General features: G+C 42.8%; 1 protein-coding gene across 1 annotated transcript; it reads right to left on the minus strand.

The window, feature by feature from the left end:
• Positions 1-4,636: 4,636 nt before the first annotated feature.
• On the minus strand, positions 4,637-11,649 carry LOC123997518 (leucine-rich repeat-containing protein 24-like). Its single transcript, XM_046301850.1, has 5 exons — positions 11,132-11,649; positions 8,220-8,393; positions 7,775-8,053; positions 7,405-7,573; positions 4,637-7,201 (listed from the first exon to the last, which is right to left on the minus strand). Exons 2-5 carry the CDS (start codon positions 8,370-8,372, stop codon positions 6,063-6,065), a joined length of 1,740 nt encoding a protein of 579 aa, XP_046157806.1. The 5' UTR covers positions 8,373-8,393; positions 11,132-11,649; the 3' UTR covers positions 4,637-6,062.
• Positions 11,650-23,611: the final 11,962 nt, after the last annotated feature.

The following is a 23,611-nucleotide window of genomic DNA, read 5'->3' on the forward strand; positions in this document are numbered from 1 at the left end:
CAAAGGCTGACAATACACATCCAAGTATATTTGACAAAATTAAGACAGACAAGCGTTGTAATTTTGTATTCTGTAATGTGATTGTGGAATAGGTGAAAAAATTATTGTTGTCTATCAACAATGACAAGCCACCGGGATCTGACAACATGGATGGAAAATTACTGAGGATAATAGCGAATTATATTGTCACTCCTATTTGCCATATCTTCAATTTAAGCCTACTAGGAAGTTTCTGCCCATGCAAAAATCATTCCGCTACCTAAGAATAGCAAACCCCCTTTTACTAGCTCAAATAGCCAACTAATCAGCCTGTAACCCTTAGTAAAGTTTTGAAAAAAATTGTGTTTGACTAGATACAATTCTATTTTACAGTAAACAAATTGACAACACATTTTCAGCACGCTTATAGGGGACATTCAACAAACTGATGCTAAAAAGATTGTGGGGCTGTTTTTTTAGACTTCAGTGTGGCTTTTGACATTATAGATCAAAATCAAATCAAATTGTCACACCCTGACCATAGTTTGCTTTGTATGTTTATAGGTTTTGTTTGGTCAGGGTGTGATCTGAGTGGGCATTCTATGTTTTATGTCTAGTTTGTCTGTTTCTGTGTTTGGCCTGATATCGTTCTCAATCAGAGGCAGGTGTTAGTCGTTGTCTCTGATTGGGAACCATATTTAGGTAGCCTGTTTTGTCATTGCGGGTGATTGTCTATGTGTAGTGTTGGTGTCAGCACAATTGTTCATTAGCTTCACGGTTGTCACGTTGTTGTTTTGTAGTGTTCAGTTTTTCCATTAAAATGTTGAACACTTACCACGGTGCGTATTGGTCCGATCCTTCTCGCTACTCCTCCTCAGAAGAGGAGGAAGAATGCCGTGACACAAATATTATTGGTCACATACACATGGTTAGCAGATGTTAATGCGAGTGTAGCTAAATGCTTGTGCTTCTAGTTCCGACAGTGCAGTAATATCTAACAAGTAATCTAACAATTCACCAATAACTACCTAATACACACAAAACTAAAGGAGTGAATGAGAATATGTACATATAAGAATATGGATGAGCGATGGCCAAGCGGCATAGGCAAGGTGCAATAGATGGTGTAAAATACATATGTTATATGAGTAATGTAAGATATGTAAACATGATTAAAGTTGCATTATTTAAAGTGGCATTGTTTAAAGTGACTAGTGATCCATTTTTTAAAGTGGCCAGTGATTGGGTCTCAATGTAGGTAGCAGCCTCTCTGAGTTAGTGATTGCGGTTTAGCAGTCTGATGGCCTTTCAATCTCTCGGTCCCAGCTTTGATGCACCTGTACTGACCTCGCGTTCTGGATGGTAGCGGTGTGAACGGGCAGTGGCTTGCGTGGTTGTTGTCCTTGGTGATCCTTTTGGCCTTCCTTTGATCGGATGCTGTAGGTGTCATGGAGGGCTAGGTAGTTTTCCCCGGTGATGAGTTGTGCAGACCGCACCACCCTCTGGAGAGCCTTGCGGTTGAGGGCGGTGCAGTTGCCGTACCAGGCTGTGATACAGCCCGACGGGATGGTCTCGATTGTGCATATGTAAACGTTTGTAAGGGTTTTAGGTGCCAAGCGAAATTGATTTCGGTTGAATAGACACAGTTGCGCTTTCTTCACCAAACTGTCTGTGTGGGTTTACCATTTCAATGTGATGTGTACCTCGAGGAACTTGAAACTTTCCACCTTCTTCACTGCTGTCCCTTCGATGTGGATATGGGGGTGCTCCCTCTGCCTTTTCCTGAAGTCCACAATCAGCTCCTTTGTTTTGTTGACGTTGGGTGAGAAGTTATTTTCCTGGCACCACACTCCCTGTGCCCTTGCCTCCTCCCTACTTTATGACTCTTCATCTCTGAGTGGTTGGTCTTGGGAAGGGTGGTGTTTTGCATGAAAAAGAGACAAGACAAGCATTGCTTTCACCCATCACCTTCTCCAAAATTGAATCCATTCTCATTGATTTTTCGAAAAACCTTTGTTTGACCTTTGTGCTCTGGTCTGATTGATAAATGTTTACATGTCATCCTATCATAGAGCTCTTTCAGCTTCAGACATGCCTGAAAGCAAGGAAATGAAACTTTGACTCAACATGTCCAGTTGAAAATGAGCCCAAGTCTTTATATTCTGACATTTAGTATAAACAATCCAATTCAGAGCAACAGTAGGCTTACAAATGCCTACCTCTCTTAAATGGTGTGGGTGTTCTATTCAATTCTGAGGGACATCCTTTCCTGAATAATCAGCAGGTCTATTAAAACAGCAATTACTCAAATGTAATAATGATTTCAGATGAACACTCAAGCCAATCCACACCGACAGCCAATAATGCACAATTCAGAACTACAAAAACAAGGTTAGTGCTCCACGGGATTCCATTGTATCCGTTGCAAAAGACGACAGGCATATCGTAATATTGACAGAATCATATTCAATGCCCTTTAATAGCACTATACCTGAGTCCATGTGCACATCTCCTTGCCTCTCCTCACTGCTGGTGGGGTGCTTTGCGTTGGCCCTATAAATCTATCTGAATCAAACACATCCCTTGATGAAATCCAAACATCTAGGGCTGAGTTTACACTGGCAGCCTAACTCTGATAATATTTTCACTAATTGGTCTTTTGACCAATCCAGATCTGAAAAAGATCTGATGTGAAAAGATCTGATATGATTGGTCAAAAAAACAATAAGTGAAAAAAATATCAGAATTGGGCTGGCTGTGTAAACACAGCCTAATAAACGCTGCCATTGGTAGCCTTTTCCTCTTTTTCTCTGTGCACTTCTGGCATACAGGTGTGTTTACTGGACCATGCTTACTTTCTGTTAAGTTGCTATTCAGTGTGGGGCAGATCAATCACTTCATTTTTGTATTCTTGCATTGACATCAAAACCAGTTTTCATGCAACTGTGTCTAATTTATATAATTTCATGACACTCTTTGGGCCTCCATTATTTCCATGCATTGGTTTAATTCAATACATGGATAATATATGGATAATTCTGCACAAATGACCAATTTAGTAGAAATATAGTTTCATCTGAAATGGCAACGGAGAGAGAGAGACAACAGTAACCGTATTTATTTGGACATGGAATAGAACATACAATTGAAGTCGGAAGTTAACATACACCTTAGCCAAATACATTTAAATTCAGTTTTTCACATTTCCTGACATTTAAATTCCCTGTCAATTAAATTCCCTGTCTTAGGTCAGTTATGATCACCACTTTATTATAAGAATGTGAAATTTCAGAATAATAGTAGAGAGAATGATTTGTTTCAGCGTTTATTTCTTTCATCACATTCCCAGTGGGTCAGAAGTTACATACACTCAATTAGTAGCATTGCCTTTAAATTGTTTAACTTGGGTTAAACGTTTCGGGAAGCCTTCCTCAAGCTTCCCACAATAAGTTTGGTGAATTTCGGCCCATTCCTCCTGACAGAGCTGGTGTAACTGAGTCAGGTTTGTAGGCCTTCTTGCTCGCACATGCTTTTTCAGTTCTGCCAACACATTTTCTATAGGATTGAGGTCAGGGCTTTGTGATGGCCACTCCAATACCTTGACTTTGTTGTCCTTAAGCCATTTTGCCACAACTTTGGAAGTATGCTTGGGGTCATTGTCCATTTGGAAGACCCATTTGCGACCAAGCTTTAACTTCCTGACTGATGTCTTGAGATGTTGCTTCAATATATCCACATAATTGTCCTGCCTCATGATGCCATCTATTTTGTGAAGTGCACCAGTCCCTCCTGAAGCAAAGCAACCCCACAACATGATGCTGCCACTGTGTTCTTCGGCTTGCAAGCCTCGCCCTTTTTCCTCTGAACATAATGATGTTCATTATGGCCAAACAGTTCTATTTTTGTTTCATCGGACCAGAGGACATTTCTCCAAAAAGTACGATCTTTGTCCCCATGTGCAGTTGCAAACCATAGTCTGGCTTTTTTATGGCGGTTTTGGAGCAGTGGCTTCTTCCTTGCTGAGTGGCCTTTCAGGTTATGCCGATATAGGACTCGTTTTACTGTGGATATAAATACTTTTGTACCTGTTTCCTCCAGCATCTTCACAAGGTCCTTTGCTGTTGTTCTGGGATTGATTTGCACTTTTCGCACCAAAGTACGTTTATCTCTAGGAGACAAAATGCGTCTCCTTCCTGAGAGGTATGACGGCTACGTGGTTCCATGGTGTTTATACTTGCGTACGATTGTTTGTACAGATTAACGTGGTACCTTCAGGTGTTTGGAAATTTCTCCCAAGGATGAACCAGACTTGTGGAGGTCTACAGTTTTTTTCTGAGGTCTTGGCTGATTTCTTTTGATTTTCCCATGATGTCAAGCAAACAGGCACTGAGTTTCGAAGGTAAGCCTTGCAATATATCCACAGGTACACCTCCAATTGACTCGAATGATGTCAATTAGCCTATCAGAAGTTTCTAAATCCATGACATCATTTTCTGGAATTGTCCAAGCTGTTTAAAGGCACAGTCAACTTAGTGTATGTAAACTTCTGACGCACTGAAATTGTGATACAGTGAATTATAAGTGAAATAATCTGTCTGTAAACAATTGTTGAAAAATTACTTGTGTCATGCACAAAGTAGATGTCCTCACCGACACCCCCCCAAAACTATAGTTTGTTAACAAGATATTTGTGGAGTGGTTGAAAAACAAGTTTTAATGACTCCAACCTAAGTGTATGTAAACTTCCGACTTCAACTGTATGTCAATACAAACCACAAATAAATCATTTTCAAATAAAAGTGACAATCTGGGTAGGGCAATACAGTGTTTTAATTCTAGACTGTATTGCTTTTATCACTGTTCCGCCTCAAACACAACAATGTCCAGCATCCAATGGGATACCAGACTCTTTCCCTGTAGCCTACAGCTGTTGGGGGAAGCTTGCGCTGGGGTCCACTGCACTTCCTCTTTCAAACAAATACTTTTCAACATCTGAATGGCAAAATTCAATACATGGAAGGCTAATATTGTTGTGGATTTGGTAGTTCCTGGTGGAATTTCAGAAAATAGTCCCAACTGAGTGCCATACAGCAATGCACTGCAAATATGTATGCAGCATATGTCACACACCAAAACCTACTGTAATCTTGTGCTGGACCACAGACATTTTACCAGATTCCATTGAAACCAATACATATGCTGAGGTATACTGCAAACACAGTAAGCTAAAGGCTATTGAAACACTTGATCATGAGAAAAACACACACATCGAATCACATTAGGTTTACCTTGTTTGGTAAACTAAAAAACATGTTGAGGTACAAGCGACAAAAATATTCCCATAAAGATAAGCCCTACAGTACTTTCATATATTTCAAAAATTATTATTTTAAAGTTAAGGGAGATGACTGATTTATGGTACTGCCTGCAAATGTAATAATGTAATACATCTCCTTATCTTCAATTCATGCATGTGTGCATATAGTCACCAACATAATGAAATTAACTGAACCTGAAGGGGAGAGAGCCTGTTTTACTGACTGTATACCGTTGTTTGATTGATGAAATCTTTGGAAGTAACTTGTTGTAGGATGGAGGGATCCGGGTTGGTCAGCAGTATTCTGCCACAAAGTACTCCTTTCTTATAGCCATATGATACACCTTCCTCTTACATTTCTAAACATCTCAGAGTCCAACCAGGTGAGCCTGTTTAGGCCCTTATTTGAGTTTACTTTTTATAAACAGCAGAAGTGTCATAATAAGGGTCTCTCCACCATACATTACTCAGTCCACTGAAATGGTTCTCCATACTTACTATAGTAGCTACAGTATATGTTCAAGATGGGCAAAGGACTAATTTTCTCATATCACAGTAAAGTATAGTACAGTGAGGGTTTTGGTTGAAGGAGGCATGTCCCCTGCCATGTCTTTATATTGTACTGCTGCTCAAACTTGTCACTCTGGAGCAAGAGCAATTAAGGATGTATGATTCATCTGAACCCTCATTGCAGTCTGGAGGTTTGGTCACCAAGTGACATTAAGCACTCTGGACTAGCTCATTGTGAACGTCGTCCTTGGGGCCTTCAGCAGTGGATCTCATATGCAATTTGTGAGTCGAGGAACAAGCCTGTGTGATTCAGAAACAAGCCCTCCGACTCGGCTGTCACCGGCTCTGCCTCCCCGCCCTCCCCTGCCATCCTTCTCATTGTCCGTATATCCGGCTCTATCTGGGGCTTTGTGGGAGACAGTGCTTCCTGCTGTTGGTACCCCAGAGTGGTGGTAGTGGATGTGGTGGAAGGTGGGAGGACGGGTTTAGCCCGGTTCAGAACATACATCTCGTGCCCGCGCTCATCCCGATACTCCTCCAGCTGGGCAAAGGTTGTTGGTCCGTCCGAGTAATCATTGACATACAGGATGCTTTCCTCCTTGTCATCTGTGTCCTTCTGCCGATGGCGTTGTCGGCTGTAGATCATGGCCACCAGGAGAAGAGCTGTGAGGGCCAGCAGGGAGATCCCTATGGCAATGGCAGTCTGAGTAGCAGCTCCCAGTGCGCTGAAGGCCATGCTGCCAAGGGCGTACAAGGGCTCTCGACTCACGTCTGACGACGTCGGCCGATTGGAGCGCAGACGAGGCCAGGATGGAGCGTAGGAGGCAGGGGACCAACTGGACGAGGACGAAGAGTTGATTGCGAGCTGAAAGGTCACACGGGCCACCCCTCCAGCGTTCCAGGCTTCACACTCATACAGCCCGGCGTGAGCCACTGTCACGTTGCTAAGGAACAGCATCCCACTGCCAGTGTCTGGATCGAAACGCTCCCCATCCTCCTTCTGGAGTCTCACCCGTCCTGCAGCTGGATGTATTGCATCGTCAGCCCCCACAGTCCCTACACCGCCCAGGTCCTGCACCAGCCCCCGAGGGGAGAGCTGCACCTTACCCTGGGAAGCCTTCCTCCAGGTGACCTGCGGCCGGGGGTAACCAGATGCATGGCAGGAGACGCGCATGCTCTCCCCCAGGCGCACGGCCAGGCGGCGGGGTTCCAGCTGAACCAGAGGGGGGATGCACACCAGGCTGTTAAGAGGCACCTCCACCAGGCTGAGGTGGGAGAGGCGGGGTGGCTCAGAACAGACAAGGCGCCGCTCGGCCGAGCTCAGCAGGCGCTGGCCCTCCTCATCGATCCAGCTGCGCAGCCAGTGCAGGGCACAGTCGCAACGCCAAGGATTGTCTACAGTAGGAAATTATAATTTGACGGGGGGGTGTGGCAAAGTCAACAAAGGGGAATAGAAAGGATGCAACACAACATTGAGACAATTAAGACAAAACATTTGAAAGAGGTCATTCTATTTGAAGAACAAGGTCAATATATTTACTGTAGGCTTCTTTTTTGGTCCCACAGCCCTACCCCAAATCCTGTCCTTTGGCCCTCACCTGTGACACGCAGCACCTGCAGGCTGACGAGGGGCCGCAGGGTGGCAGGGCCAATGGTGTGCAGGTTATTCCGGCTGAGGTCAAGCAGGGCCAGAGAGGACATACCAACTAGAGCTTGGTCTCCCAGAATCTCAATGCTATTCTGCTGCAGGTGAAGCTCTTGAAGACGCTATGGAAGCAGAGATTGTAATCATTATTAGGAATGAATAGTGATATAATGTAGAGGAAGTGGTTTAAGTTGAAGCGTCGATTGTTGTGGTGGAACTCTAGATGATTATCAGGACAAACAGTCTGTTTACAAGGGGGGAGGGGAACACTAGCATTGGTTTGACAAAACATTAACTGAGTTACTGATAATAAGGTGACTGACCTGTAGGCCTCTGAAGGTATAGTCCTGTAGGCGAGTGATGTCATTTCCTGCCAGGTAGAGGATGCGGAGGTGCTCCAGGCCCCTGAACATGTCTGCTGTGACCAGGTGGATGCGGTTCCCGTTAAGGGCCAGCTCCAGAAGCTGACCCTGGCTCTGGAAGGCCCCGGGCTCCAGTGCTGAGATACTGTTGTTCTGCAGATACAGGTAGTGCAGACGGCCCAGCTGGGAGAGGTCTGACAGACGGATCTGCCCGATAGCATTGTCCTGAAGGAAGATGGTCTAATTGGAATAGATGGGCATATTAACAATAAGCATAACTCCATATGTAAACGCTAACAAGAGTAGGTACGCCTGAGTGAGTGTATGGATGATTCAAGCATGGCTATATTGTGTTGTGGGTGGTATCTGGGAAACAGACATGTAGACATATTGAGTCAATGCTAACCTGTGTAGAAGCTGGGATGTGTGAGGGGATGTCCCGGAGGCCCATAGAGCCACACTCTACAGTCAGGCTGTAGCAGCGACATCCCACTGGACAGCCAATGGATGGGAGAGCGTGGAGAGATAATATCAGGATAGCCAGAAGAGAGAAGGCCATCGCACCAATAGGACAGAGATCCTAGAAAGAGACAGACAGATTGAGGAAAGAGAAATGGAGGTTTAAGCAGTGTTTCCCAACTCCAGTCCTCCAGTATCTCTAACAGTACACATTTTTGTTAAAGCCTCAGACAAACACACCTGATTCGACTCATATAGGGCTTGATGATAAGTTGACAAGTTGAATCAGGTGTGTTTGTCCGGTGATTCAATAAAAATTGGTACTGTTGGGGGTACTGGTGGGGGTACTGGTGGACTGGAGTTGGGACATTGGTTTAGAGAGGGCATGGTAAAACTGGTTAAAGTAACAAAGAAATATATACTTTTTTTTTACAATATCCCAATCTGGTCATTTGTATATGTCATTGTGAACTCAAAGGGGACATACTTGCGAACATAAGCAACCATTTAAATGCAAACAGTTTCTCCTGCTCAAAATATGTATCAGCCAATTAAAATCGTTGATTTACTTGCACGTGGCAGAATGCAAAATTGTAGCCGGTCCAGTCAGATAAAATGGCACGTTAGCCCTATGCTATGTGGTTACACTTACATTTAGCCTTACAACATTTTATAGGCTATGAATTATGATAATCATCCACTTTGTCACATGCGTTCTGAATTGAGCATCAAGGACCGGCAGTAAAAAAAAGAATCCTCAACAAAAAGGCTTGATGTGAGGTGGGCCTCAAACCCATGGTTAAAGTGCACTATTGATTTCGAGTCAACCCAAATGTGTGCCACCTAAAAGCGATGTTGATAATAGTAGCCTACATGACTGCTATTTGACAAGTGCATAAGGCTCTTCATTTTTTTAACAATATATGATAAACTGACATAAACATATTTATATATTGTTTTACATAAAAGCACATGTTCTTTTGCACCCCAGTATCTCTACTTGCACATCATCATCTGCACATCTATCACTCCAGTATTAATGCTAAATTGTAATTATTTCACCTCTATGGCCTATTTATTGCCTTACCTCCCTACTCTTCTACATTTGCACACACTGTACATAGATTTTTCTATTTTACTTTTCTATTGTGTTATTGACTGTACGTTTGTTTATGTGTAACTCTGTGTTGTTGTTTTTGTCACACTGCTTTGCTTTATCTTGGCCAGGTTGCAGTTGTAAATGAAAACTTGTTCTCAACTGGCCTACCTGGTTAAATAAAGGTGAAATAAAATAAAAAATAAAAAAAAATAAACATGGATGTGTGTGAAACAGATTAAAAAAAAACTTTGGAATTTGTCAAGTATAAAAATGTTGTCTAACGCTGGTAGTAATTAGTAGCCTAGTCAAGGACGCATCAATGCAATATTTACAGACAACGTTTTGTTACAGACCAATGGAACAAAAGTAATCCTTGAATTTGTTAGCTTAAAATGTCCCTATAGTGGCCCAGGTTGACCTATTTTAAGAAATGCCATTGGTTGGTGGATATAAAGTCTAAGATCTTTGATAGGCTGATGGAGAATTTGTTCCAGGATATAATCACTGCCACCCACTACAATTTAGTATTCCGTCACGTGCAAGTAAATCAACGATTTCAATTAGCTGATACCCATTTTGAGCGGAAAAAAAAATGTTCTGCCCGAGTGCATAAACAAAATGCAAGTGCCAGCACTCATGTTACATGCTGACACAATACAGTGTCACGTAAGAATCAGATCAGAAAAAAGAGCAGTTTATTACATGGATGTTGCTTTCTATGATGTTAATCCAGGTTGCTTCTGGGCTGACTTCTCCAGACTGTCAATAATAATAGTTTGGTCTTTTTAAATGACTACTCTATCAATTACTGTATTTTCTATGCATCTTACATGTAAGGCATGCTATACTTGTATGTTGCTTCGGATGATGACTGTAAAAACAAATGTCACAAACAAATTGGAGGGAAATGAACTGTGTCACTTCAGTAGGCTAATTAAGCAAAGGATCACTTAATTTTCACAAACTGATTAGGCACGCTAAAACGATATTGAGGAGTCTTTATTAGGAAGATTCCATTGCCTGCTCTCCAAACATAAGCTGCTGCTGCAGGCAGCTGTGGAAGTACAGGCTTGTGTTGAAAAGATAAGCACAACATTTCCTTGGAGAAGATGAGGTCAACTCCAGACAGTGACCAGGCAGTGAGCATCTTCCTCTAATAAGCCTGACATCTAGCAAGGGCCTGGAGGCATTCATGAGGAGCGGTGATGTAGCTCCAGGGGAATAGGCTATGCAGAATCCATGGTGGTATTGATATGTTTTGTAAAAGAAGCCTATCATGGCCATGCCTCGAAGATCTGATGCTCCTGACTTCATAGCACTGATTGCATATGAGAGGCCTTTTGGGGGTTGTAGCCCATTGTAACTGCAATAAGTCAGAGGATGAGAATATGCCAAAAATGAATCATAGCAGATAATTATTTATATCTAGGCCTAGACAGATGGCTACACAACCACCACTTACAACTAATGTATGATAATATGAACACTAATAATGTTGTTACTAGGCCTACTGCTAATAAGTAATAATATATAATGAATAATGGTCATGCGTTGTTATATCATAATTACTCACACGATTCCTCTTATTTATATTGTGTAGGCTGATAATTTAGCCTACAATAATACACTACCACATTAAATCAATATCTAATACAACCTACACTGTGATAAAAACGACTAAACATTAGAATACACACTGCCCTGTCCACAATATATCACCGTTTTTTAAAGAAAAAGAGGCACCATCGGTGGGCACATACCAGATAAGGATGTAGAGATGCGCTATACAATTACAATCGCCCAGATTTCGAATGGATCCGCACGGAAGAGCGCGTTATTATTTTGATGGGAATCACATATATATCGTATATATTGGTAGGTTAAAATCATATTCTAACGGGATCTCCTCGGTAAAAGACACATCCGACGTTTTGAACACATTGTCCAAGGCTACTGTCGAGCCATTATTATGGCACAGGGCCCCGCAATTAAATAGGCTAAAGAACAATAACCGATACGTGAAGGCTACAGTATACCGCCACACTCCAAAATAGAAGCTTCAAGCCGACAGACATGTATTCCAAAAAAATGAACAATTATTTTGATGAATCAGGATTTCTCCTTTTTCATCCTATGTTATCTTGTCAACCTTCTTGCGCTCGCACGGTGTCATCCAATTCACTACGTTCCTCGTCTCTAGCCCCTCCCTTTCTCTATCAAATGGATCACTTAACAGCGTTACAGTTGAATTGTTAACACTTGCTTTGTTTCCTTCTTGCCTTCTGTTTTCTGTGATCTGTTCCAGACGTTCCTATCAAATAAATAGCTTGGAACCCACTTTCTATGCCTTGTTTCTAAATCACATACAAACGCGCGCAGGCTTACAGCGTTTCTCAAACTCGGTCCTCGGGACCCCTGTGGGGTGCACGTTTTTTTTTTGCCCTAACACTACACAGCTGATTGAAATGATCAAAGAATGATGTTTCGTTGATTATTTGAATTAGCTGTGTAGTGCTAGGGCAAAAACCAGAGTTTGGGAAACCCTGGACCATCCTTTCCCTTAGTCCTGTGTTTTTTTTCCGTTATGGTAACAGTGTCTTCATCACTAAAAGCTTAATCAACATTATTGCAATATAATAACAATACTACTATCTGATCCATTTTAATGAGGAGGGGAAGGAGGATTGTAACCATTAGGATTTAGGATAGTAGGTAGTAATCCATGACTGGATGCTTATATTCCTTCATGATAGACAAATACAATGAGTGCGTAATGTGATCAGTGATATTAACTAGTTTAAATGCATGAGGTGTTTCTCAATATAGGGCCATTTTGTGGCACAATGAGCTTATGTGACAAACACTGTGAGTAGGGATAAACACAACACAAATATCCCTGGATCCAAGGGCAAATTAGGTGGTGTCTTAGAGTTTCAGGATATTGAGACAAAAGGCCATTTTTAGGCACACGAAAAATGTCCACTACTGTATAGGGGACTGGGGTCACCTGCTGGTAAGATTGAGGAAGCTATCCAGATCAATAAAGGTGGTTGTGTTCTCGACAGGAGCAGGGCATCATGCAATGTAACACTGTGTTATTAGGACCTCTGCTGGTAGCTTCTTGTTGTTCAGGGATGAACACTATTATATGATTTATAGTATATAATGTTCAATGTTTAATCCTAAAATTATGACAATCTATTTGAGAAATCACATTAAAGATACACATCTCATCCACAGACGGCTGTACAACATGACCATATTGTTCTCACACATAGTACACTTCAACCCAGATATACAGTACCAGTCAAAAGTTTAGACACACCTACTCATTCAAGTGTTTTTCTTTGTTTGTACTATTTTCTACACTGTAGAATAATAGGGAAGCCATCACAACTATGAAATAACACATATGAAATCATGTAGTAACCCAAAAAGTGTTAAACAAATCCAAATATATTTTATATTTGAGATTCTTCAAAGTATCCACCCTTCTACACAATAGTAGATTTTGGTAGACAGAAGGTGTTCTTTGGTAAAAGGGGTAAATTGTTCATAAAAAAGAAGGGAGGACCAAGGTACTTCATATAATGAATTAAAATGTCTTTACTTGTATGACATGTTCAATGGAAACAACGTTTAAAAACTCTGACGCGTTTCGGTTGCATGGCCTTCGTCAGGGAGTACAAAGACATGATAATACAATGTCCTCTTTTGAACAGCTTTTTCCAATCATCCCTGATTTGAAGAGAGAGTGGTTACAGCATTCATTTGACAACACCCAGTAAGCAATACTATACACATTAAAAAGTTAAATACTGTAAATATGTTATAAAATGCAACTCCAAGCTCGAAGCATCAGAACCCCTAGAAAGGTAGTTCCAATCTTGAATATAACTGGGCAAAGTGCCAAGAATCAGAGAGCCATCTATAACATAGTACCCTAAAGCACAGCAAACATGTACAAGTCTAAACATAGCTGAGGGGAATAGAGCAAAAATGTCCACTAGATGACAGCAAATGGACCTATCACGACACTACAGGAAAGGTGAGAAATGCATATCTTCATTTAAACCAGGGTACTTAGTGCCCTGTAGTTTGTAAATCCATATCTTCATTTAAACCAGGGTACTTAGTGCCCTGTAGTTTGTAAATCCATATCTTCATTTAAACCAGGGTACTTAGTGCCCTGTAGTTTGTAAATCCCAAAACTTTCCCTTTGGTTTAGCTGTTTAAAAGACGGTCTCATTTTCTAATTGAGGCCGGAACATGATCAATACCCATAGCTTGTAGGGAGGCAGGGTTGTCATGATGTTTGGACTTGTAGTGCCTTGCCATGGGGTAGTCTTCATTGCCTACCTATATGGCGTACTTGTGTTCTGCTAAGCGGTCTTGAAGGCGTCTCTTTGTCCGTCCAATGTAGAACACCTTGCACTGTGGACATTCCAATCTGTAGATGACATGAGTGGGTTTGCAGTTAATGAAATTCTTGATGTGATACTCCATTTTACAAGCAGTGATAACAAAAAACATTTTCTGTGCAATATTTCTGCAATGGTTGCATTTAAAAGAACCCCTGGGTTTGTGGTCTAGCCAAGTTTTTTTAGAGTCACCAGGAAGATGGCTGTGAACTAATTTCAAATCAAATCAAATCAAATTTTATTTGTCACATACACATGGTTAGCAGATGTTAGTGCGAGTGTAGCGAAATGCTTGTGCTTCTAGTTCCGACAATGCAGTAATAACCAACAAGTAATCTAGCTAACAATTCCAAAACTACTACCTTATAGACACAAGTGTAAGGGGATAAAGAATATGTACATAAAGATATATGAATGAGTGATGGTACAGAGCGGCATAGGCAAGATACAGTAGATGGTATTGAGTGCAGTATATACATATGAGATGGGTTTCTGTACAGCACTTTGAGATATCAGCTGATGTACGAAGGGCTATATAAATAAATTTGATTTGATTTGATTTGATTTGAGTATGTAAACAAAGTGGCATAGTTAAAGTGGCTAGTGATACATGTATTACATAAGGATGTAGTAGATGATATAGAGTACAGTATATACATATACATATGAGATGAATAATGTAGGGTATGTAAACATTATATTAGGTAGCATTGTTTAAAGTGGCTAGTGATATATTTTACATAATTTCCCTTCAATTCCCATTATTAAAGTGGCTGGAGTTGAGTCAGTGTGTTGGAACAGCTGGTGCTCTCATACATACTTCAGTGTTGCTTGCCTCAAAGTGAGCATAAAAGGTATTTAGGCCGTCTGGTAGGCTCGCATCACTGGGCAGCTCGCGGCTGGGTGTCCCTTTGTAGTTTGCAAGCCCTGCCACATCCGACGAGTGTCAGAGCCATTGTAGTAGGATTCAATCTTAGTCCTGTATTGACGCTTTTCCTGTTTGACGGTTCATCCGAGGGCATAGCGGGATTTCTTATAATTGTCTGGATTAGTGTCCCCAGCTCTTGCCTTTAGCTTGGTGGGGATGTTGCCTGTAATTCATGGCTTTTGGTTGAGATATGTACGTACGGTCACTGTGGGGACGACGTCGTTGATGCACTTATTGATGAAGCCGGTGACTGAGGTGTTATACTCCTCAATGCCATTGGATGAATCCCAGAACATATTCCAGTCTGTGCTAGAAAAACAGTCCTGTAGCATGGCATCTGCATCATCTGACCAGTTCTGATGCAGCCGACCACCCTGCATCATTACATCAATTTATATCAATTCACTGCAATGATAAGTCTCATTTATCCAGCTCGACTGCTTTACAGCACAGACAAGGCAAAGAAATCGCAAAATGTCTCTCGAGCAGGTGGATCTAAATACCTAACTTTCATAGTTCTATGATAAATAATGTGACCTACACACTTACTTAAATCTAAAATAAGTAAATAAGTAATTTTGTTTGGAAGTCAAACATTTGTTTTACGTCGGAGGCAGACACATTGCTCAGAATGACAAAATTGAGACCTTTACATATTTCTTTACCTTTACATATTTCTCCCCTTGTCTATAGGAGGGACGCATGCTGTTTAAATGTCCCAAATTTTGATTTAAACATACACAAATTTAACAGATTTTGACTAATGCCATGATATCTTTGGTAAAGTAGTAAAGAAGGTGAAATATTTGGGGTAGATGTTCCTAAAAAGATGATGACTGCAGTATATATGGACATAATATAAAATATGAAAAGGCTTATTCATTCGCCATTTCGTTTTTTAAAAATCATATCATATTTTTTTGGTTTACTATACTTTTATTGTGTACTAGATCATATGGGTTGAAAAGTTTATTTTTTCTCAGACATATATAAACTATTCCAGGTTTAAGCCAAAGGCCATAGCTTTCCAGGGGGGGTGACACTACTACCTCAATAAAATATTGCCCTCTTGCTAGATTGATTACTAAAGCCTTAGCGAAACAGAACAAAACGGCTGTCAGCTCAACTTTAATATATATTTTTTAAAGATTATGTAAAAAAGTAAAAAAGACGATGAACATTTATCTTTTCGTTAGTTTATCATACTGCCGTCATCAAAATGTAATGAATTGTAAACACCTTTAAAATGGACATACATCCATAAATGATTCACACATAATTTAAAAGACCATTTCATAGAGCCGTGGTTCCCAACCTTTTTCGGTTACTGTACCACCAACTGAAGTTTGCTCTGTCCAGAGTACCCCTGAAGTGCCCCCTCATGTACATTTTACCAGTAGGCCTATGATCTCATGAGTCTTTTCAAGTACCCCCTGTGGATAGGCCAAGTACCCCCAGGTGTCCTAGTACCCCTGGTTGGGAACCACTGTCATAGAGAATGTTATAAACTGGACTATATGTAGGAACCTCCTTTGAAGAGAAGGTGATTGGGTCTAAATAGTTTTTTGGCGTTTGGTAGTCTGAATTCAGTGTCCTTGTCTTTAACTGTCGTTTCCCACACTCCAACTCATTTTCTCAGCCATAGAAGCATCTGCATTCACCAAATGTTGTTAGACATATTCTTCATAGTTATTACATAGGGAATTGTTCATATATTGTCCAAATTGTTTTTTACCCCTTTTTCTACCCAATTTCGTGGTATCCAATTGTTTTAGTAGCTACTTGTCTCATCGCTACAACTCCCGTACGGGCTCGGGAGAGACAAAGGTGGAAAGTCATGAGTCCTCTAATACACAACCGCACTTTTTCTTAACACAGATCGCATCCATCCCGGAAGCCAGCCGCACCAATGTGTCGGAGGAAACACAGTGCACCTGGCAACCTTGATTAACGTGCACTGCGCCCGGCCCACCACAGGAGTCGCTGGTGCGCGATGAGACAAGGACATCCCTACCGGACAAGCCCTCCCTAACCCAGACGACGCTAGGCCAATTGTGCGTCGCCCCACGGACCTCCCGGTCGCGGCCGGTTACGACAGAGCCTGGGCGCGAACCCAGAGTCTCTGATGGCACAGCTGGCGCTGCAGTACAGCGCCCTTAACCACTGCGCCACCCGGGAGGCCCTGTCAAATTTTTCTTGATGACATGTTCTTCAAAAGAATTCACCAAAAATGCATTTTACTTTCTTTAGTATTTTTCAGATAGAAAGATGAAAAAAGTATTAATCTACAATTGGCTATATGTAAATCCGGTCCTAGAGTGTTTTACAAAATTAAAACTAAATATTTAGGCTGACTTCATCCAGTGTCCAGAAAAATGTGCATATTAATGAGACATCAAATAATTTGCATATTTCAATAGAATATTTCTGAATCATTGTAAACAAAAAAAGTATTATATTTGTGTCTACATTTAACTTATAAAAGTTTTTTTGTGATATGATTAAGGAACAAAAATACCCCATGTCACACCCTGATCTTTTTCACCTGTCTTGTGATTGTCTCCACCCCCTCCAGGTGTCGTCCATTTTCCCCATTATCCCTGTGTTTTCTGTTTGTCTGTTGCCAGTTCGTCTTGTCTCGTCAAGCCTACCAGCGTTTTTCCCCCATAGTCCTGTTCTCTCTAGTCCCTGTTTTCTAGTTCTTCCGGTTTTGACCATCCTGCCTGCCCTGACCCTGAGCCTGCCTGCCGTTCTGTACCTTTCTGACTCTGGCCTAGATTACTGACCTCTGTCTGACCCCGAGCCTGCCTTCCATTCTGTACATTACCGACTCTGCACTGGATTACGGACCTCTGCCTGCCCTTGACCTGCCTTTTGCCTGTCCCCTGTTTGGTCAATAAACATCTATGATTCGAACGGTCTGCATCTGGGTTTTATCCCGAATCGTGATAGTATGAATTGGCTCTGTCTGACCCAGCAGACTCGGACCAGCTCCATAACGTCATCTCCTCCCAAGGAGCCACCATTGGGAGGAGTTTCTTCAAAGTTTTCTGGAAGGATTCCAGAACTTGGCGGAATGCCACAACCATGCTTTCCATACATTACTGGAGCAAGTCCATTAGAAAGCTAACCACTACGGTAAACTCCCAGCCTCTCAGTAACCCAGCTGTCAGCAGCGCATCCCCCAGCCCACCCCGCCTTCCTGAGATCCCCGTTTACCTCCTCCGGAAGACTCAGGGACCTGTCGGACGTTTCTCTCCAAGTGCTCCCTCATCTTTGAGCTACAACCCTCTTCTTTTCCCTCAAACCACTCGAAGTTAGCGTACCTTATAACACTTATAACACATGTCCGAGAGGGCTCTCACCTGGGCTACAGCAATGTGGGTGCAACAAGCCACCGTGTGTTTCAATCTGGAGGAGTTCATGAGGAGTGTTTGATTTTCTGTTGTCAGAGAGAGACTGCTCAGAAGCTACTCCCACTATGCCTAGACTCCCATAGTGTGGCAGACTATGCAGTCAATTTCTGCACGTTGGCAGGCGAGAGTGTCAGGAACCAGGAAGCCCTGTTCGACACATTCCTTCACAGGTTATCAGAAGAGGTGAATGATGAGCTCGCAGGCATGAGCTGCCCATCGACCTTGACTCTTTCATTGCCTTGACCATTTAGTTCGTTGGGTGACTACGGGAACGTTGGAGGGAGAGGAGGTCTGTTCTCACTCCCCCTTGCTCGTCAATGGATCCCAGCTCGCCTCCGAGGAATCCTGGAAGTCCTTGGCATCTACATTGACGAGAGAATCCGAGATTACCCCCTGTTCCCCCGGGAATCACCGAGGTCTGCCGACTCGCCCACTACGGAGCCTATGCAACTTGGCAGAGGTAGATTGTCTCCTGCAGAACAGTTACACAGACTGAACACCAAGAGATGTCTGTATTGGGGGACTGCAGGTCACTACATTTCTACCTGTCCTGTAAAAAGACCCGGCTCATCAGGAAGTGTGAGTATGCTGATGGGAATTACCAATGTCCAGTCTCCCCTTACTCATACCTCACTCCATGCCACCCTGCTGTGGGGATATGGATACCAGAAGGGGATGAGTGGAAGACTGCCTTTAGCTCGGCTAGCGGGCACTACCAATACCTGGTGATGCCATTCGGACTGACCAACACTCCTGCTGTGTTCCAGGCCCTGGTTAACAACGTTCTCCGTGACATGTTGAGCCAGTTCAAGAACTTGTCCTCCATGTCTGGCAAGTCCTCCAGCTTCTTCTGGAGAACCAGCTGTTTGTCAAAGCAGAGAAATGTGAATACCATCCCTCCACCATCTCCTTCTTGGAATACATCATAGCTGTAGGCAACATACAGATGGATCCTGGAAAGGTGAGAGCAGTGGTGGATTGGCCACAACCCACCTCCTGATTGCAGCTGTAAAGCTTCCTGGGGTTTCCGGCTGTAAATCTTCCTGGTCTTCATGACTGGTCTCCCTCCATCTAAAGGCAACACCACTATCCTTACGGTGGTGGACAGGTTTTCCAAACCCGCCCATTTAATTCCCCTCCCCAAGCTCCTCTCATCCCAGCTCATGGTGCAGCACGTCTTCCGGATCCATGGACTTCCGGTGGACATGGTCTCTGACCGTGGTCCTCAGTTCTCGTCATGGAAGACGTTCTGCACACTCATTGGGTCGTCGGTCAGTCTGTCCTCCGGGTTTCACCCCCAGTCTATTGGCCAGTCAGAGCAAACCAATCAGGACCTGGAGACAACTCTTCGCTGCCTTGTCTCTGTCAACCCTACCACATGGAGCCTGCAACTCGTGTGGGTGGAATACGCCCGCAACAGCCTCCCCTGCTCAGCCACAGGTCTCTCGCCTTTTGAGTGTCCGATAAATTATCAACCCCCGCTCTTCCCTGAGCAAGAGGTCAGCATCCCCCTGCCCAGATGCCGCTGTATCTGGAAGAGAGCCCGGGTCTGCTCTTCTCAATACCACCTCCAGGTATCGACGACAGTCAGCTCGCCACCGGACCCCAGTTCCCCGTTATCATCTCGGGCAGAGGGTATGGCTGTCCACTCAGGATCTGCCCATCCTGGTGGAGGCCCGCAAACTTTCCCCCCGTTTTACCGGACCTTTCTCCATCTCTAAGATCCTTAGCCACTATACTGTTCATCTTCTGTTGTCCCCGCACTCTCCATATAAATCTCACTTTTCATGTATCAAGGAACTTTGATATATGAAAAAGACGGTTAGGAAATCATTACTCTAGTATAGAGCACAAATCCTTAATGTTGTATTTGCTCCAAGCATTGTGTAAGTTGTGCATTCAAGTCTCATATAATGTATTACTCTCTAGTTATTATTCTGAACTAAACATTTATAGAATTCTGAGTTCTTAGAAAATGTATTATTAAAGAGAGGTTATTTATTATTAAAGAGAGAAATTAACAAACAATTGTGTACATTATTAAAATGTACGCATGACATTACATACAGACACTGCGAGAGTCCATCAAGCATTAGGTTTTAGACATTCATTTACACTGTATTGTAGCATAGCATGAAGCTTCATTATTGACTGCATATTTGACAAAAGACTTTGAGGCATATATTAGAGAAAGCTTTAGAATGCTTTAAAGAAATGTATACTATTTTGCTTCGTTCCCAAACTCAACATGGATCAATGAGGGCTATACTGTACACCAGGAGTGTCAAACTCATTCTATGGAGGGCCTAGTGTCTGCACATCTTTGTTTTTTCTTTCTATTAAGCCATAGACAACCAGGTATGGGGAGTTCCTTACTAATTAGTGCCCTTAATTAATCAAGTACAAGGGCGGAGCGAAAACCCACAGACACTAGGTTCTCCGTGCAATGAGTTTGACACCTGTGCTGTGCTGCTTGAGGCTCTCATTCACACCACTGTTCACTCTGTTTGCTACAAATATACGTAACTTGTCAATGATCTTAAAAGCGTGTCTTAGAATTAGAGGTCGACCGATTATTATTTTTCAACGCCGATACCGATAACGATTATTGGCGAACCAAAAAAGCCGATACCGATTAATCGACCGATTAAAAAATATATACTTGTAATAATGACAATTAATTAATTACAACAATACTGAATGAACACTTAATTTAACTTAATATAATACATCAATAAAATCAATTTAGCCTCAAGTAAATAATGAAATATGTTCAATTTGGTTTAAATAATGCAAAAACAAAGTGTTGGAGAAGAAAGTAAAAGTGCAATATGTGCTATGTAAGAAAGCTAACGTTTCAGTTCCTTGCTCAGAACATGAGAACATATGAAAGCTGGTGGTTCTTTTTAACATGTTCCTTCAATATTCCCAGGTAAGAAGTTTTAGGTTGTAGTTATTATAGGAATTATAGGACTATTTCCCTGTATACCATTTGTATTTCATTAAACTTTGACTATTGGATGTTCTTACAGGCACTTTAGTATTGCCAGTGTAACAGTATAGCTTCCTTCCCTCTAGTTAGCGCGCACTAACTAGCTAGCCATTTTACTTCGGTTACACCAGCCTCATCTCGGGAGTTGATAGGGTTGAAGTCATAAACAGCGCAATGCTTGACTCACAACGAAGAGCTGCTGGCAAAACTCACTAAGTGCTGTTTGAATGAATGTTTACACGAATGAATGTTTCCGATTGTTAAGAAAACTTGAAATCAGCCCTAATTAATCGGCCATTCCGATTAATCGGTCGAACTCTACTTGGAACGCATTTCTTCCACATGCTTTTGTGTTCATGTAGTTCACAGTAATCTGATAACATTGACTGTAAATATGACCTGATCTGAACTTGATGAACTGTAAAATAATATGCACAGGGATCTCAAACTGTAGTACAACCTTACTGTCTACCAAATGTGGCATTATTGCAGGTAGTGTTAGGGTTTTCATAGTGCTTGTAAGGGTTATTTTTGTCCAGGATAATAAGGCATACACCCAGCAGAAGTACTGACCACTGAAACAGGCCATCTTGTTGCAGCCACCATTCTTCTGTAATGACACTGGTCAGGAGGATGAAGTCAAGCCATGGAATGCCATACAATGTCAAAGTTACAATAGGCTGGTTATAGGGCTCAGGCTTACCTGTATGTTGGCACAGCAGTATGATTTTTTTTGCTGTTCTGACCTAAAAGCGGTTTTCCAGGAACGTTCTCTCCTGACTGCCTGAGGCATAATCTTGCCATAGGCCCTGGAGCCAAGCTATAAGCACAGACAAAAACAGACACAAATACAGAAAATGAACCACAAGCTGGGATAAGAGTTTGATTGAGCCAACGTCATCTGAGATGACTGTGATGACTGAACAGTGGTTACTGAGTATTGGCATTCCAGACTACAGACAGAGCTAAACATTTGAGATGTTAAATGCCATGACAAAGCTTAGAAGCACAGCAATTCAAATACAGTAATTCTGTTTATAATTTCTTTAAGCAACATTGAAAAATGATCTTCTAAGTTACCTTCCACAATCATATACTTTAATTGTAGAGTTTCACACAGCACCAAGGCTCTGAGAGTGTGATTGTTCAACAGACGTTCATGTGGTTCATTTGGTTGTATATAACTTGACCCTTGCCGCCAACTCCCGACCGGGGACCCTTGTAGCGGGCCCCGGACTGAAGGGCGCCTCTTGAAGCTCCGGATTGACGGGCGACACTGGAGGCTCCGGACTGGAGGGCGACGCTGGAGGCTCCGTACTGGACGCAGGCACAGGACTCACCAGGCTGGGGAGACATACAGGAGGCCTCTTCCTTGGCCGAGGCACCGGATACACTGGGCCGTGGAGGCGCACTGGCGGTCTCGAGTGCAGAGCTGGCACCACCCGTTCTGGCTGGATGCCTGCTTCCACCCGGCCTCGACACCGTACGCATCACCCCATAGCACGGGGCCTGACCAGTCACATGCTCGCCACGGTAAGCACGGGGAGTGGGCTCAGGGCTCCAACCGGACTCCGTCACACTCCCCGTGTGCCTCCCCCCCAAACATTTTGGGGCTGCCCCTCGGGCTTCCTTGCCAGCCGCGTTCCTTCATAATGATGCCTCTCTGCCTCTACCTGCTCCCAGGGCAGGCGATCATTTCCAGCCAGGATCTCCTCACACGTGTAGGATCCCGTGCCATCCAGGATGTCCGTGAAACCGTTAAGTTTAAGGCTAAGTGCCATAAAGAAAACTTCCCACAAACAGTGGGGCTACCTAAGTATGGTTCCCAATCAGAGACAACGACAGACAGCTGTCCCTGATTGAGAACTATACCTGGCCAAAACATAGAGATAGACAATCATAGAAACACAAAACATAGAAATGCCCACCCCAACTCACGCCCTGACCAAACCAAAATAGAGACATAAAAAGGATCTCCAAGGTCAGTGCGTGACATGAAGCAGATCCCACAATTATGTAAGCCTGTCCCTCAAACACTCTCTGCCTCTGTCTCTCATCATAGTCCAGCAGATGCACCAGGATGTCCATGTCTGTGACCAACTTTGAGAAGGCCCTGGGGTTAGAGGCTCCAACTTCACTGCCGTCTGTAGCCCTCTGGGAGTCTCCAGCCTCACTGCCCTCTGCAGGCCCCTTTCTGGCCTCAGAAAAGCAGTGAAAGTTACTGGACCCAGTAGAAGAGGACCACGCTGACCTCTATGTCCTGCCATATCTAATCCAAACACCTGCACACTGCTGTGAGCTGAGATACATTGGTCAATGATTACTACACATACAATGATGTCTAAAACTCAATACACTTCACAGTATTGAATACATTATTGATAATTGACTCACAAAAGTCTTGAATACACATACACTATATATACAAAAGTAAGTGGACACCCCTTCAAATGAGTGGATTTGTTTATTTCAGCCACACCCAT

The sequence above is a fragment of the Oncorhynchus gorbuscha genome, linkage group LG15 (genome assembly GCF_021184085.1).
Source record: "Oncorhynchus gorbuscha isolate QuinsamMale2020 ecotype Even-year linkage group LG15, OgorEven_v1.0, whole genome shotgun sequence".
NCBI classification, from domain to species: Eukaryota; Metazoa; Chordata; class Actinopteri; order Salmoniformes; family Salmonidae; genus Oncorhynchus; species Oncorhynchus gorbuscha.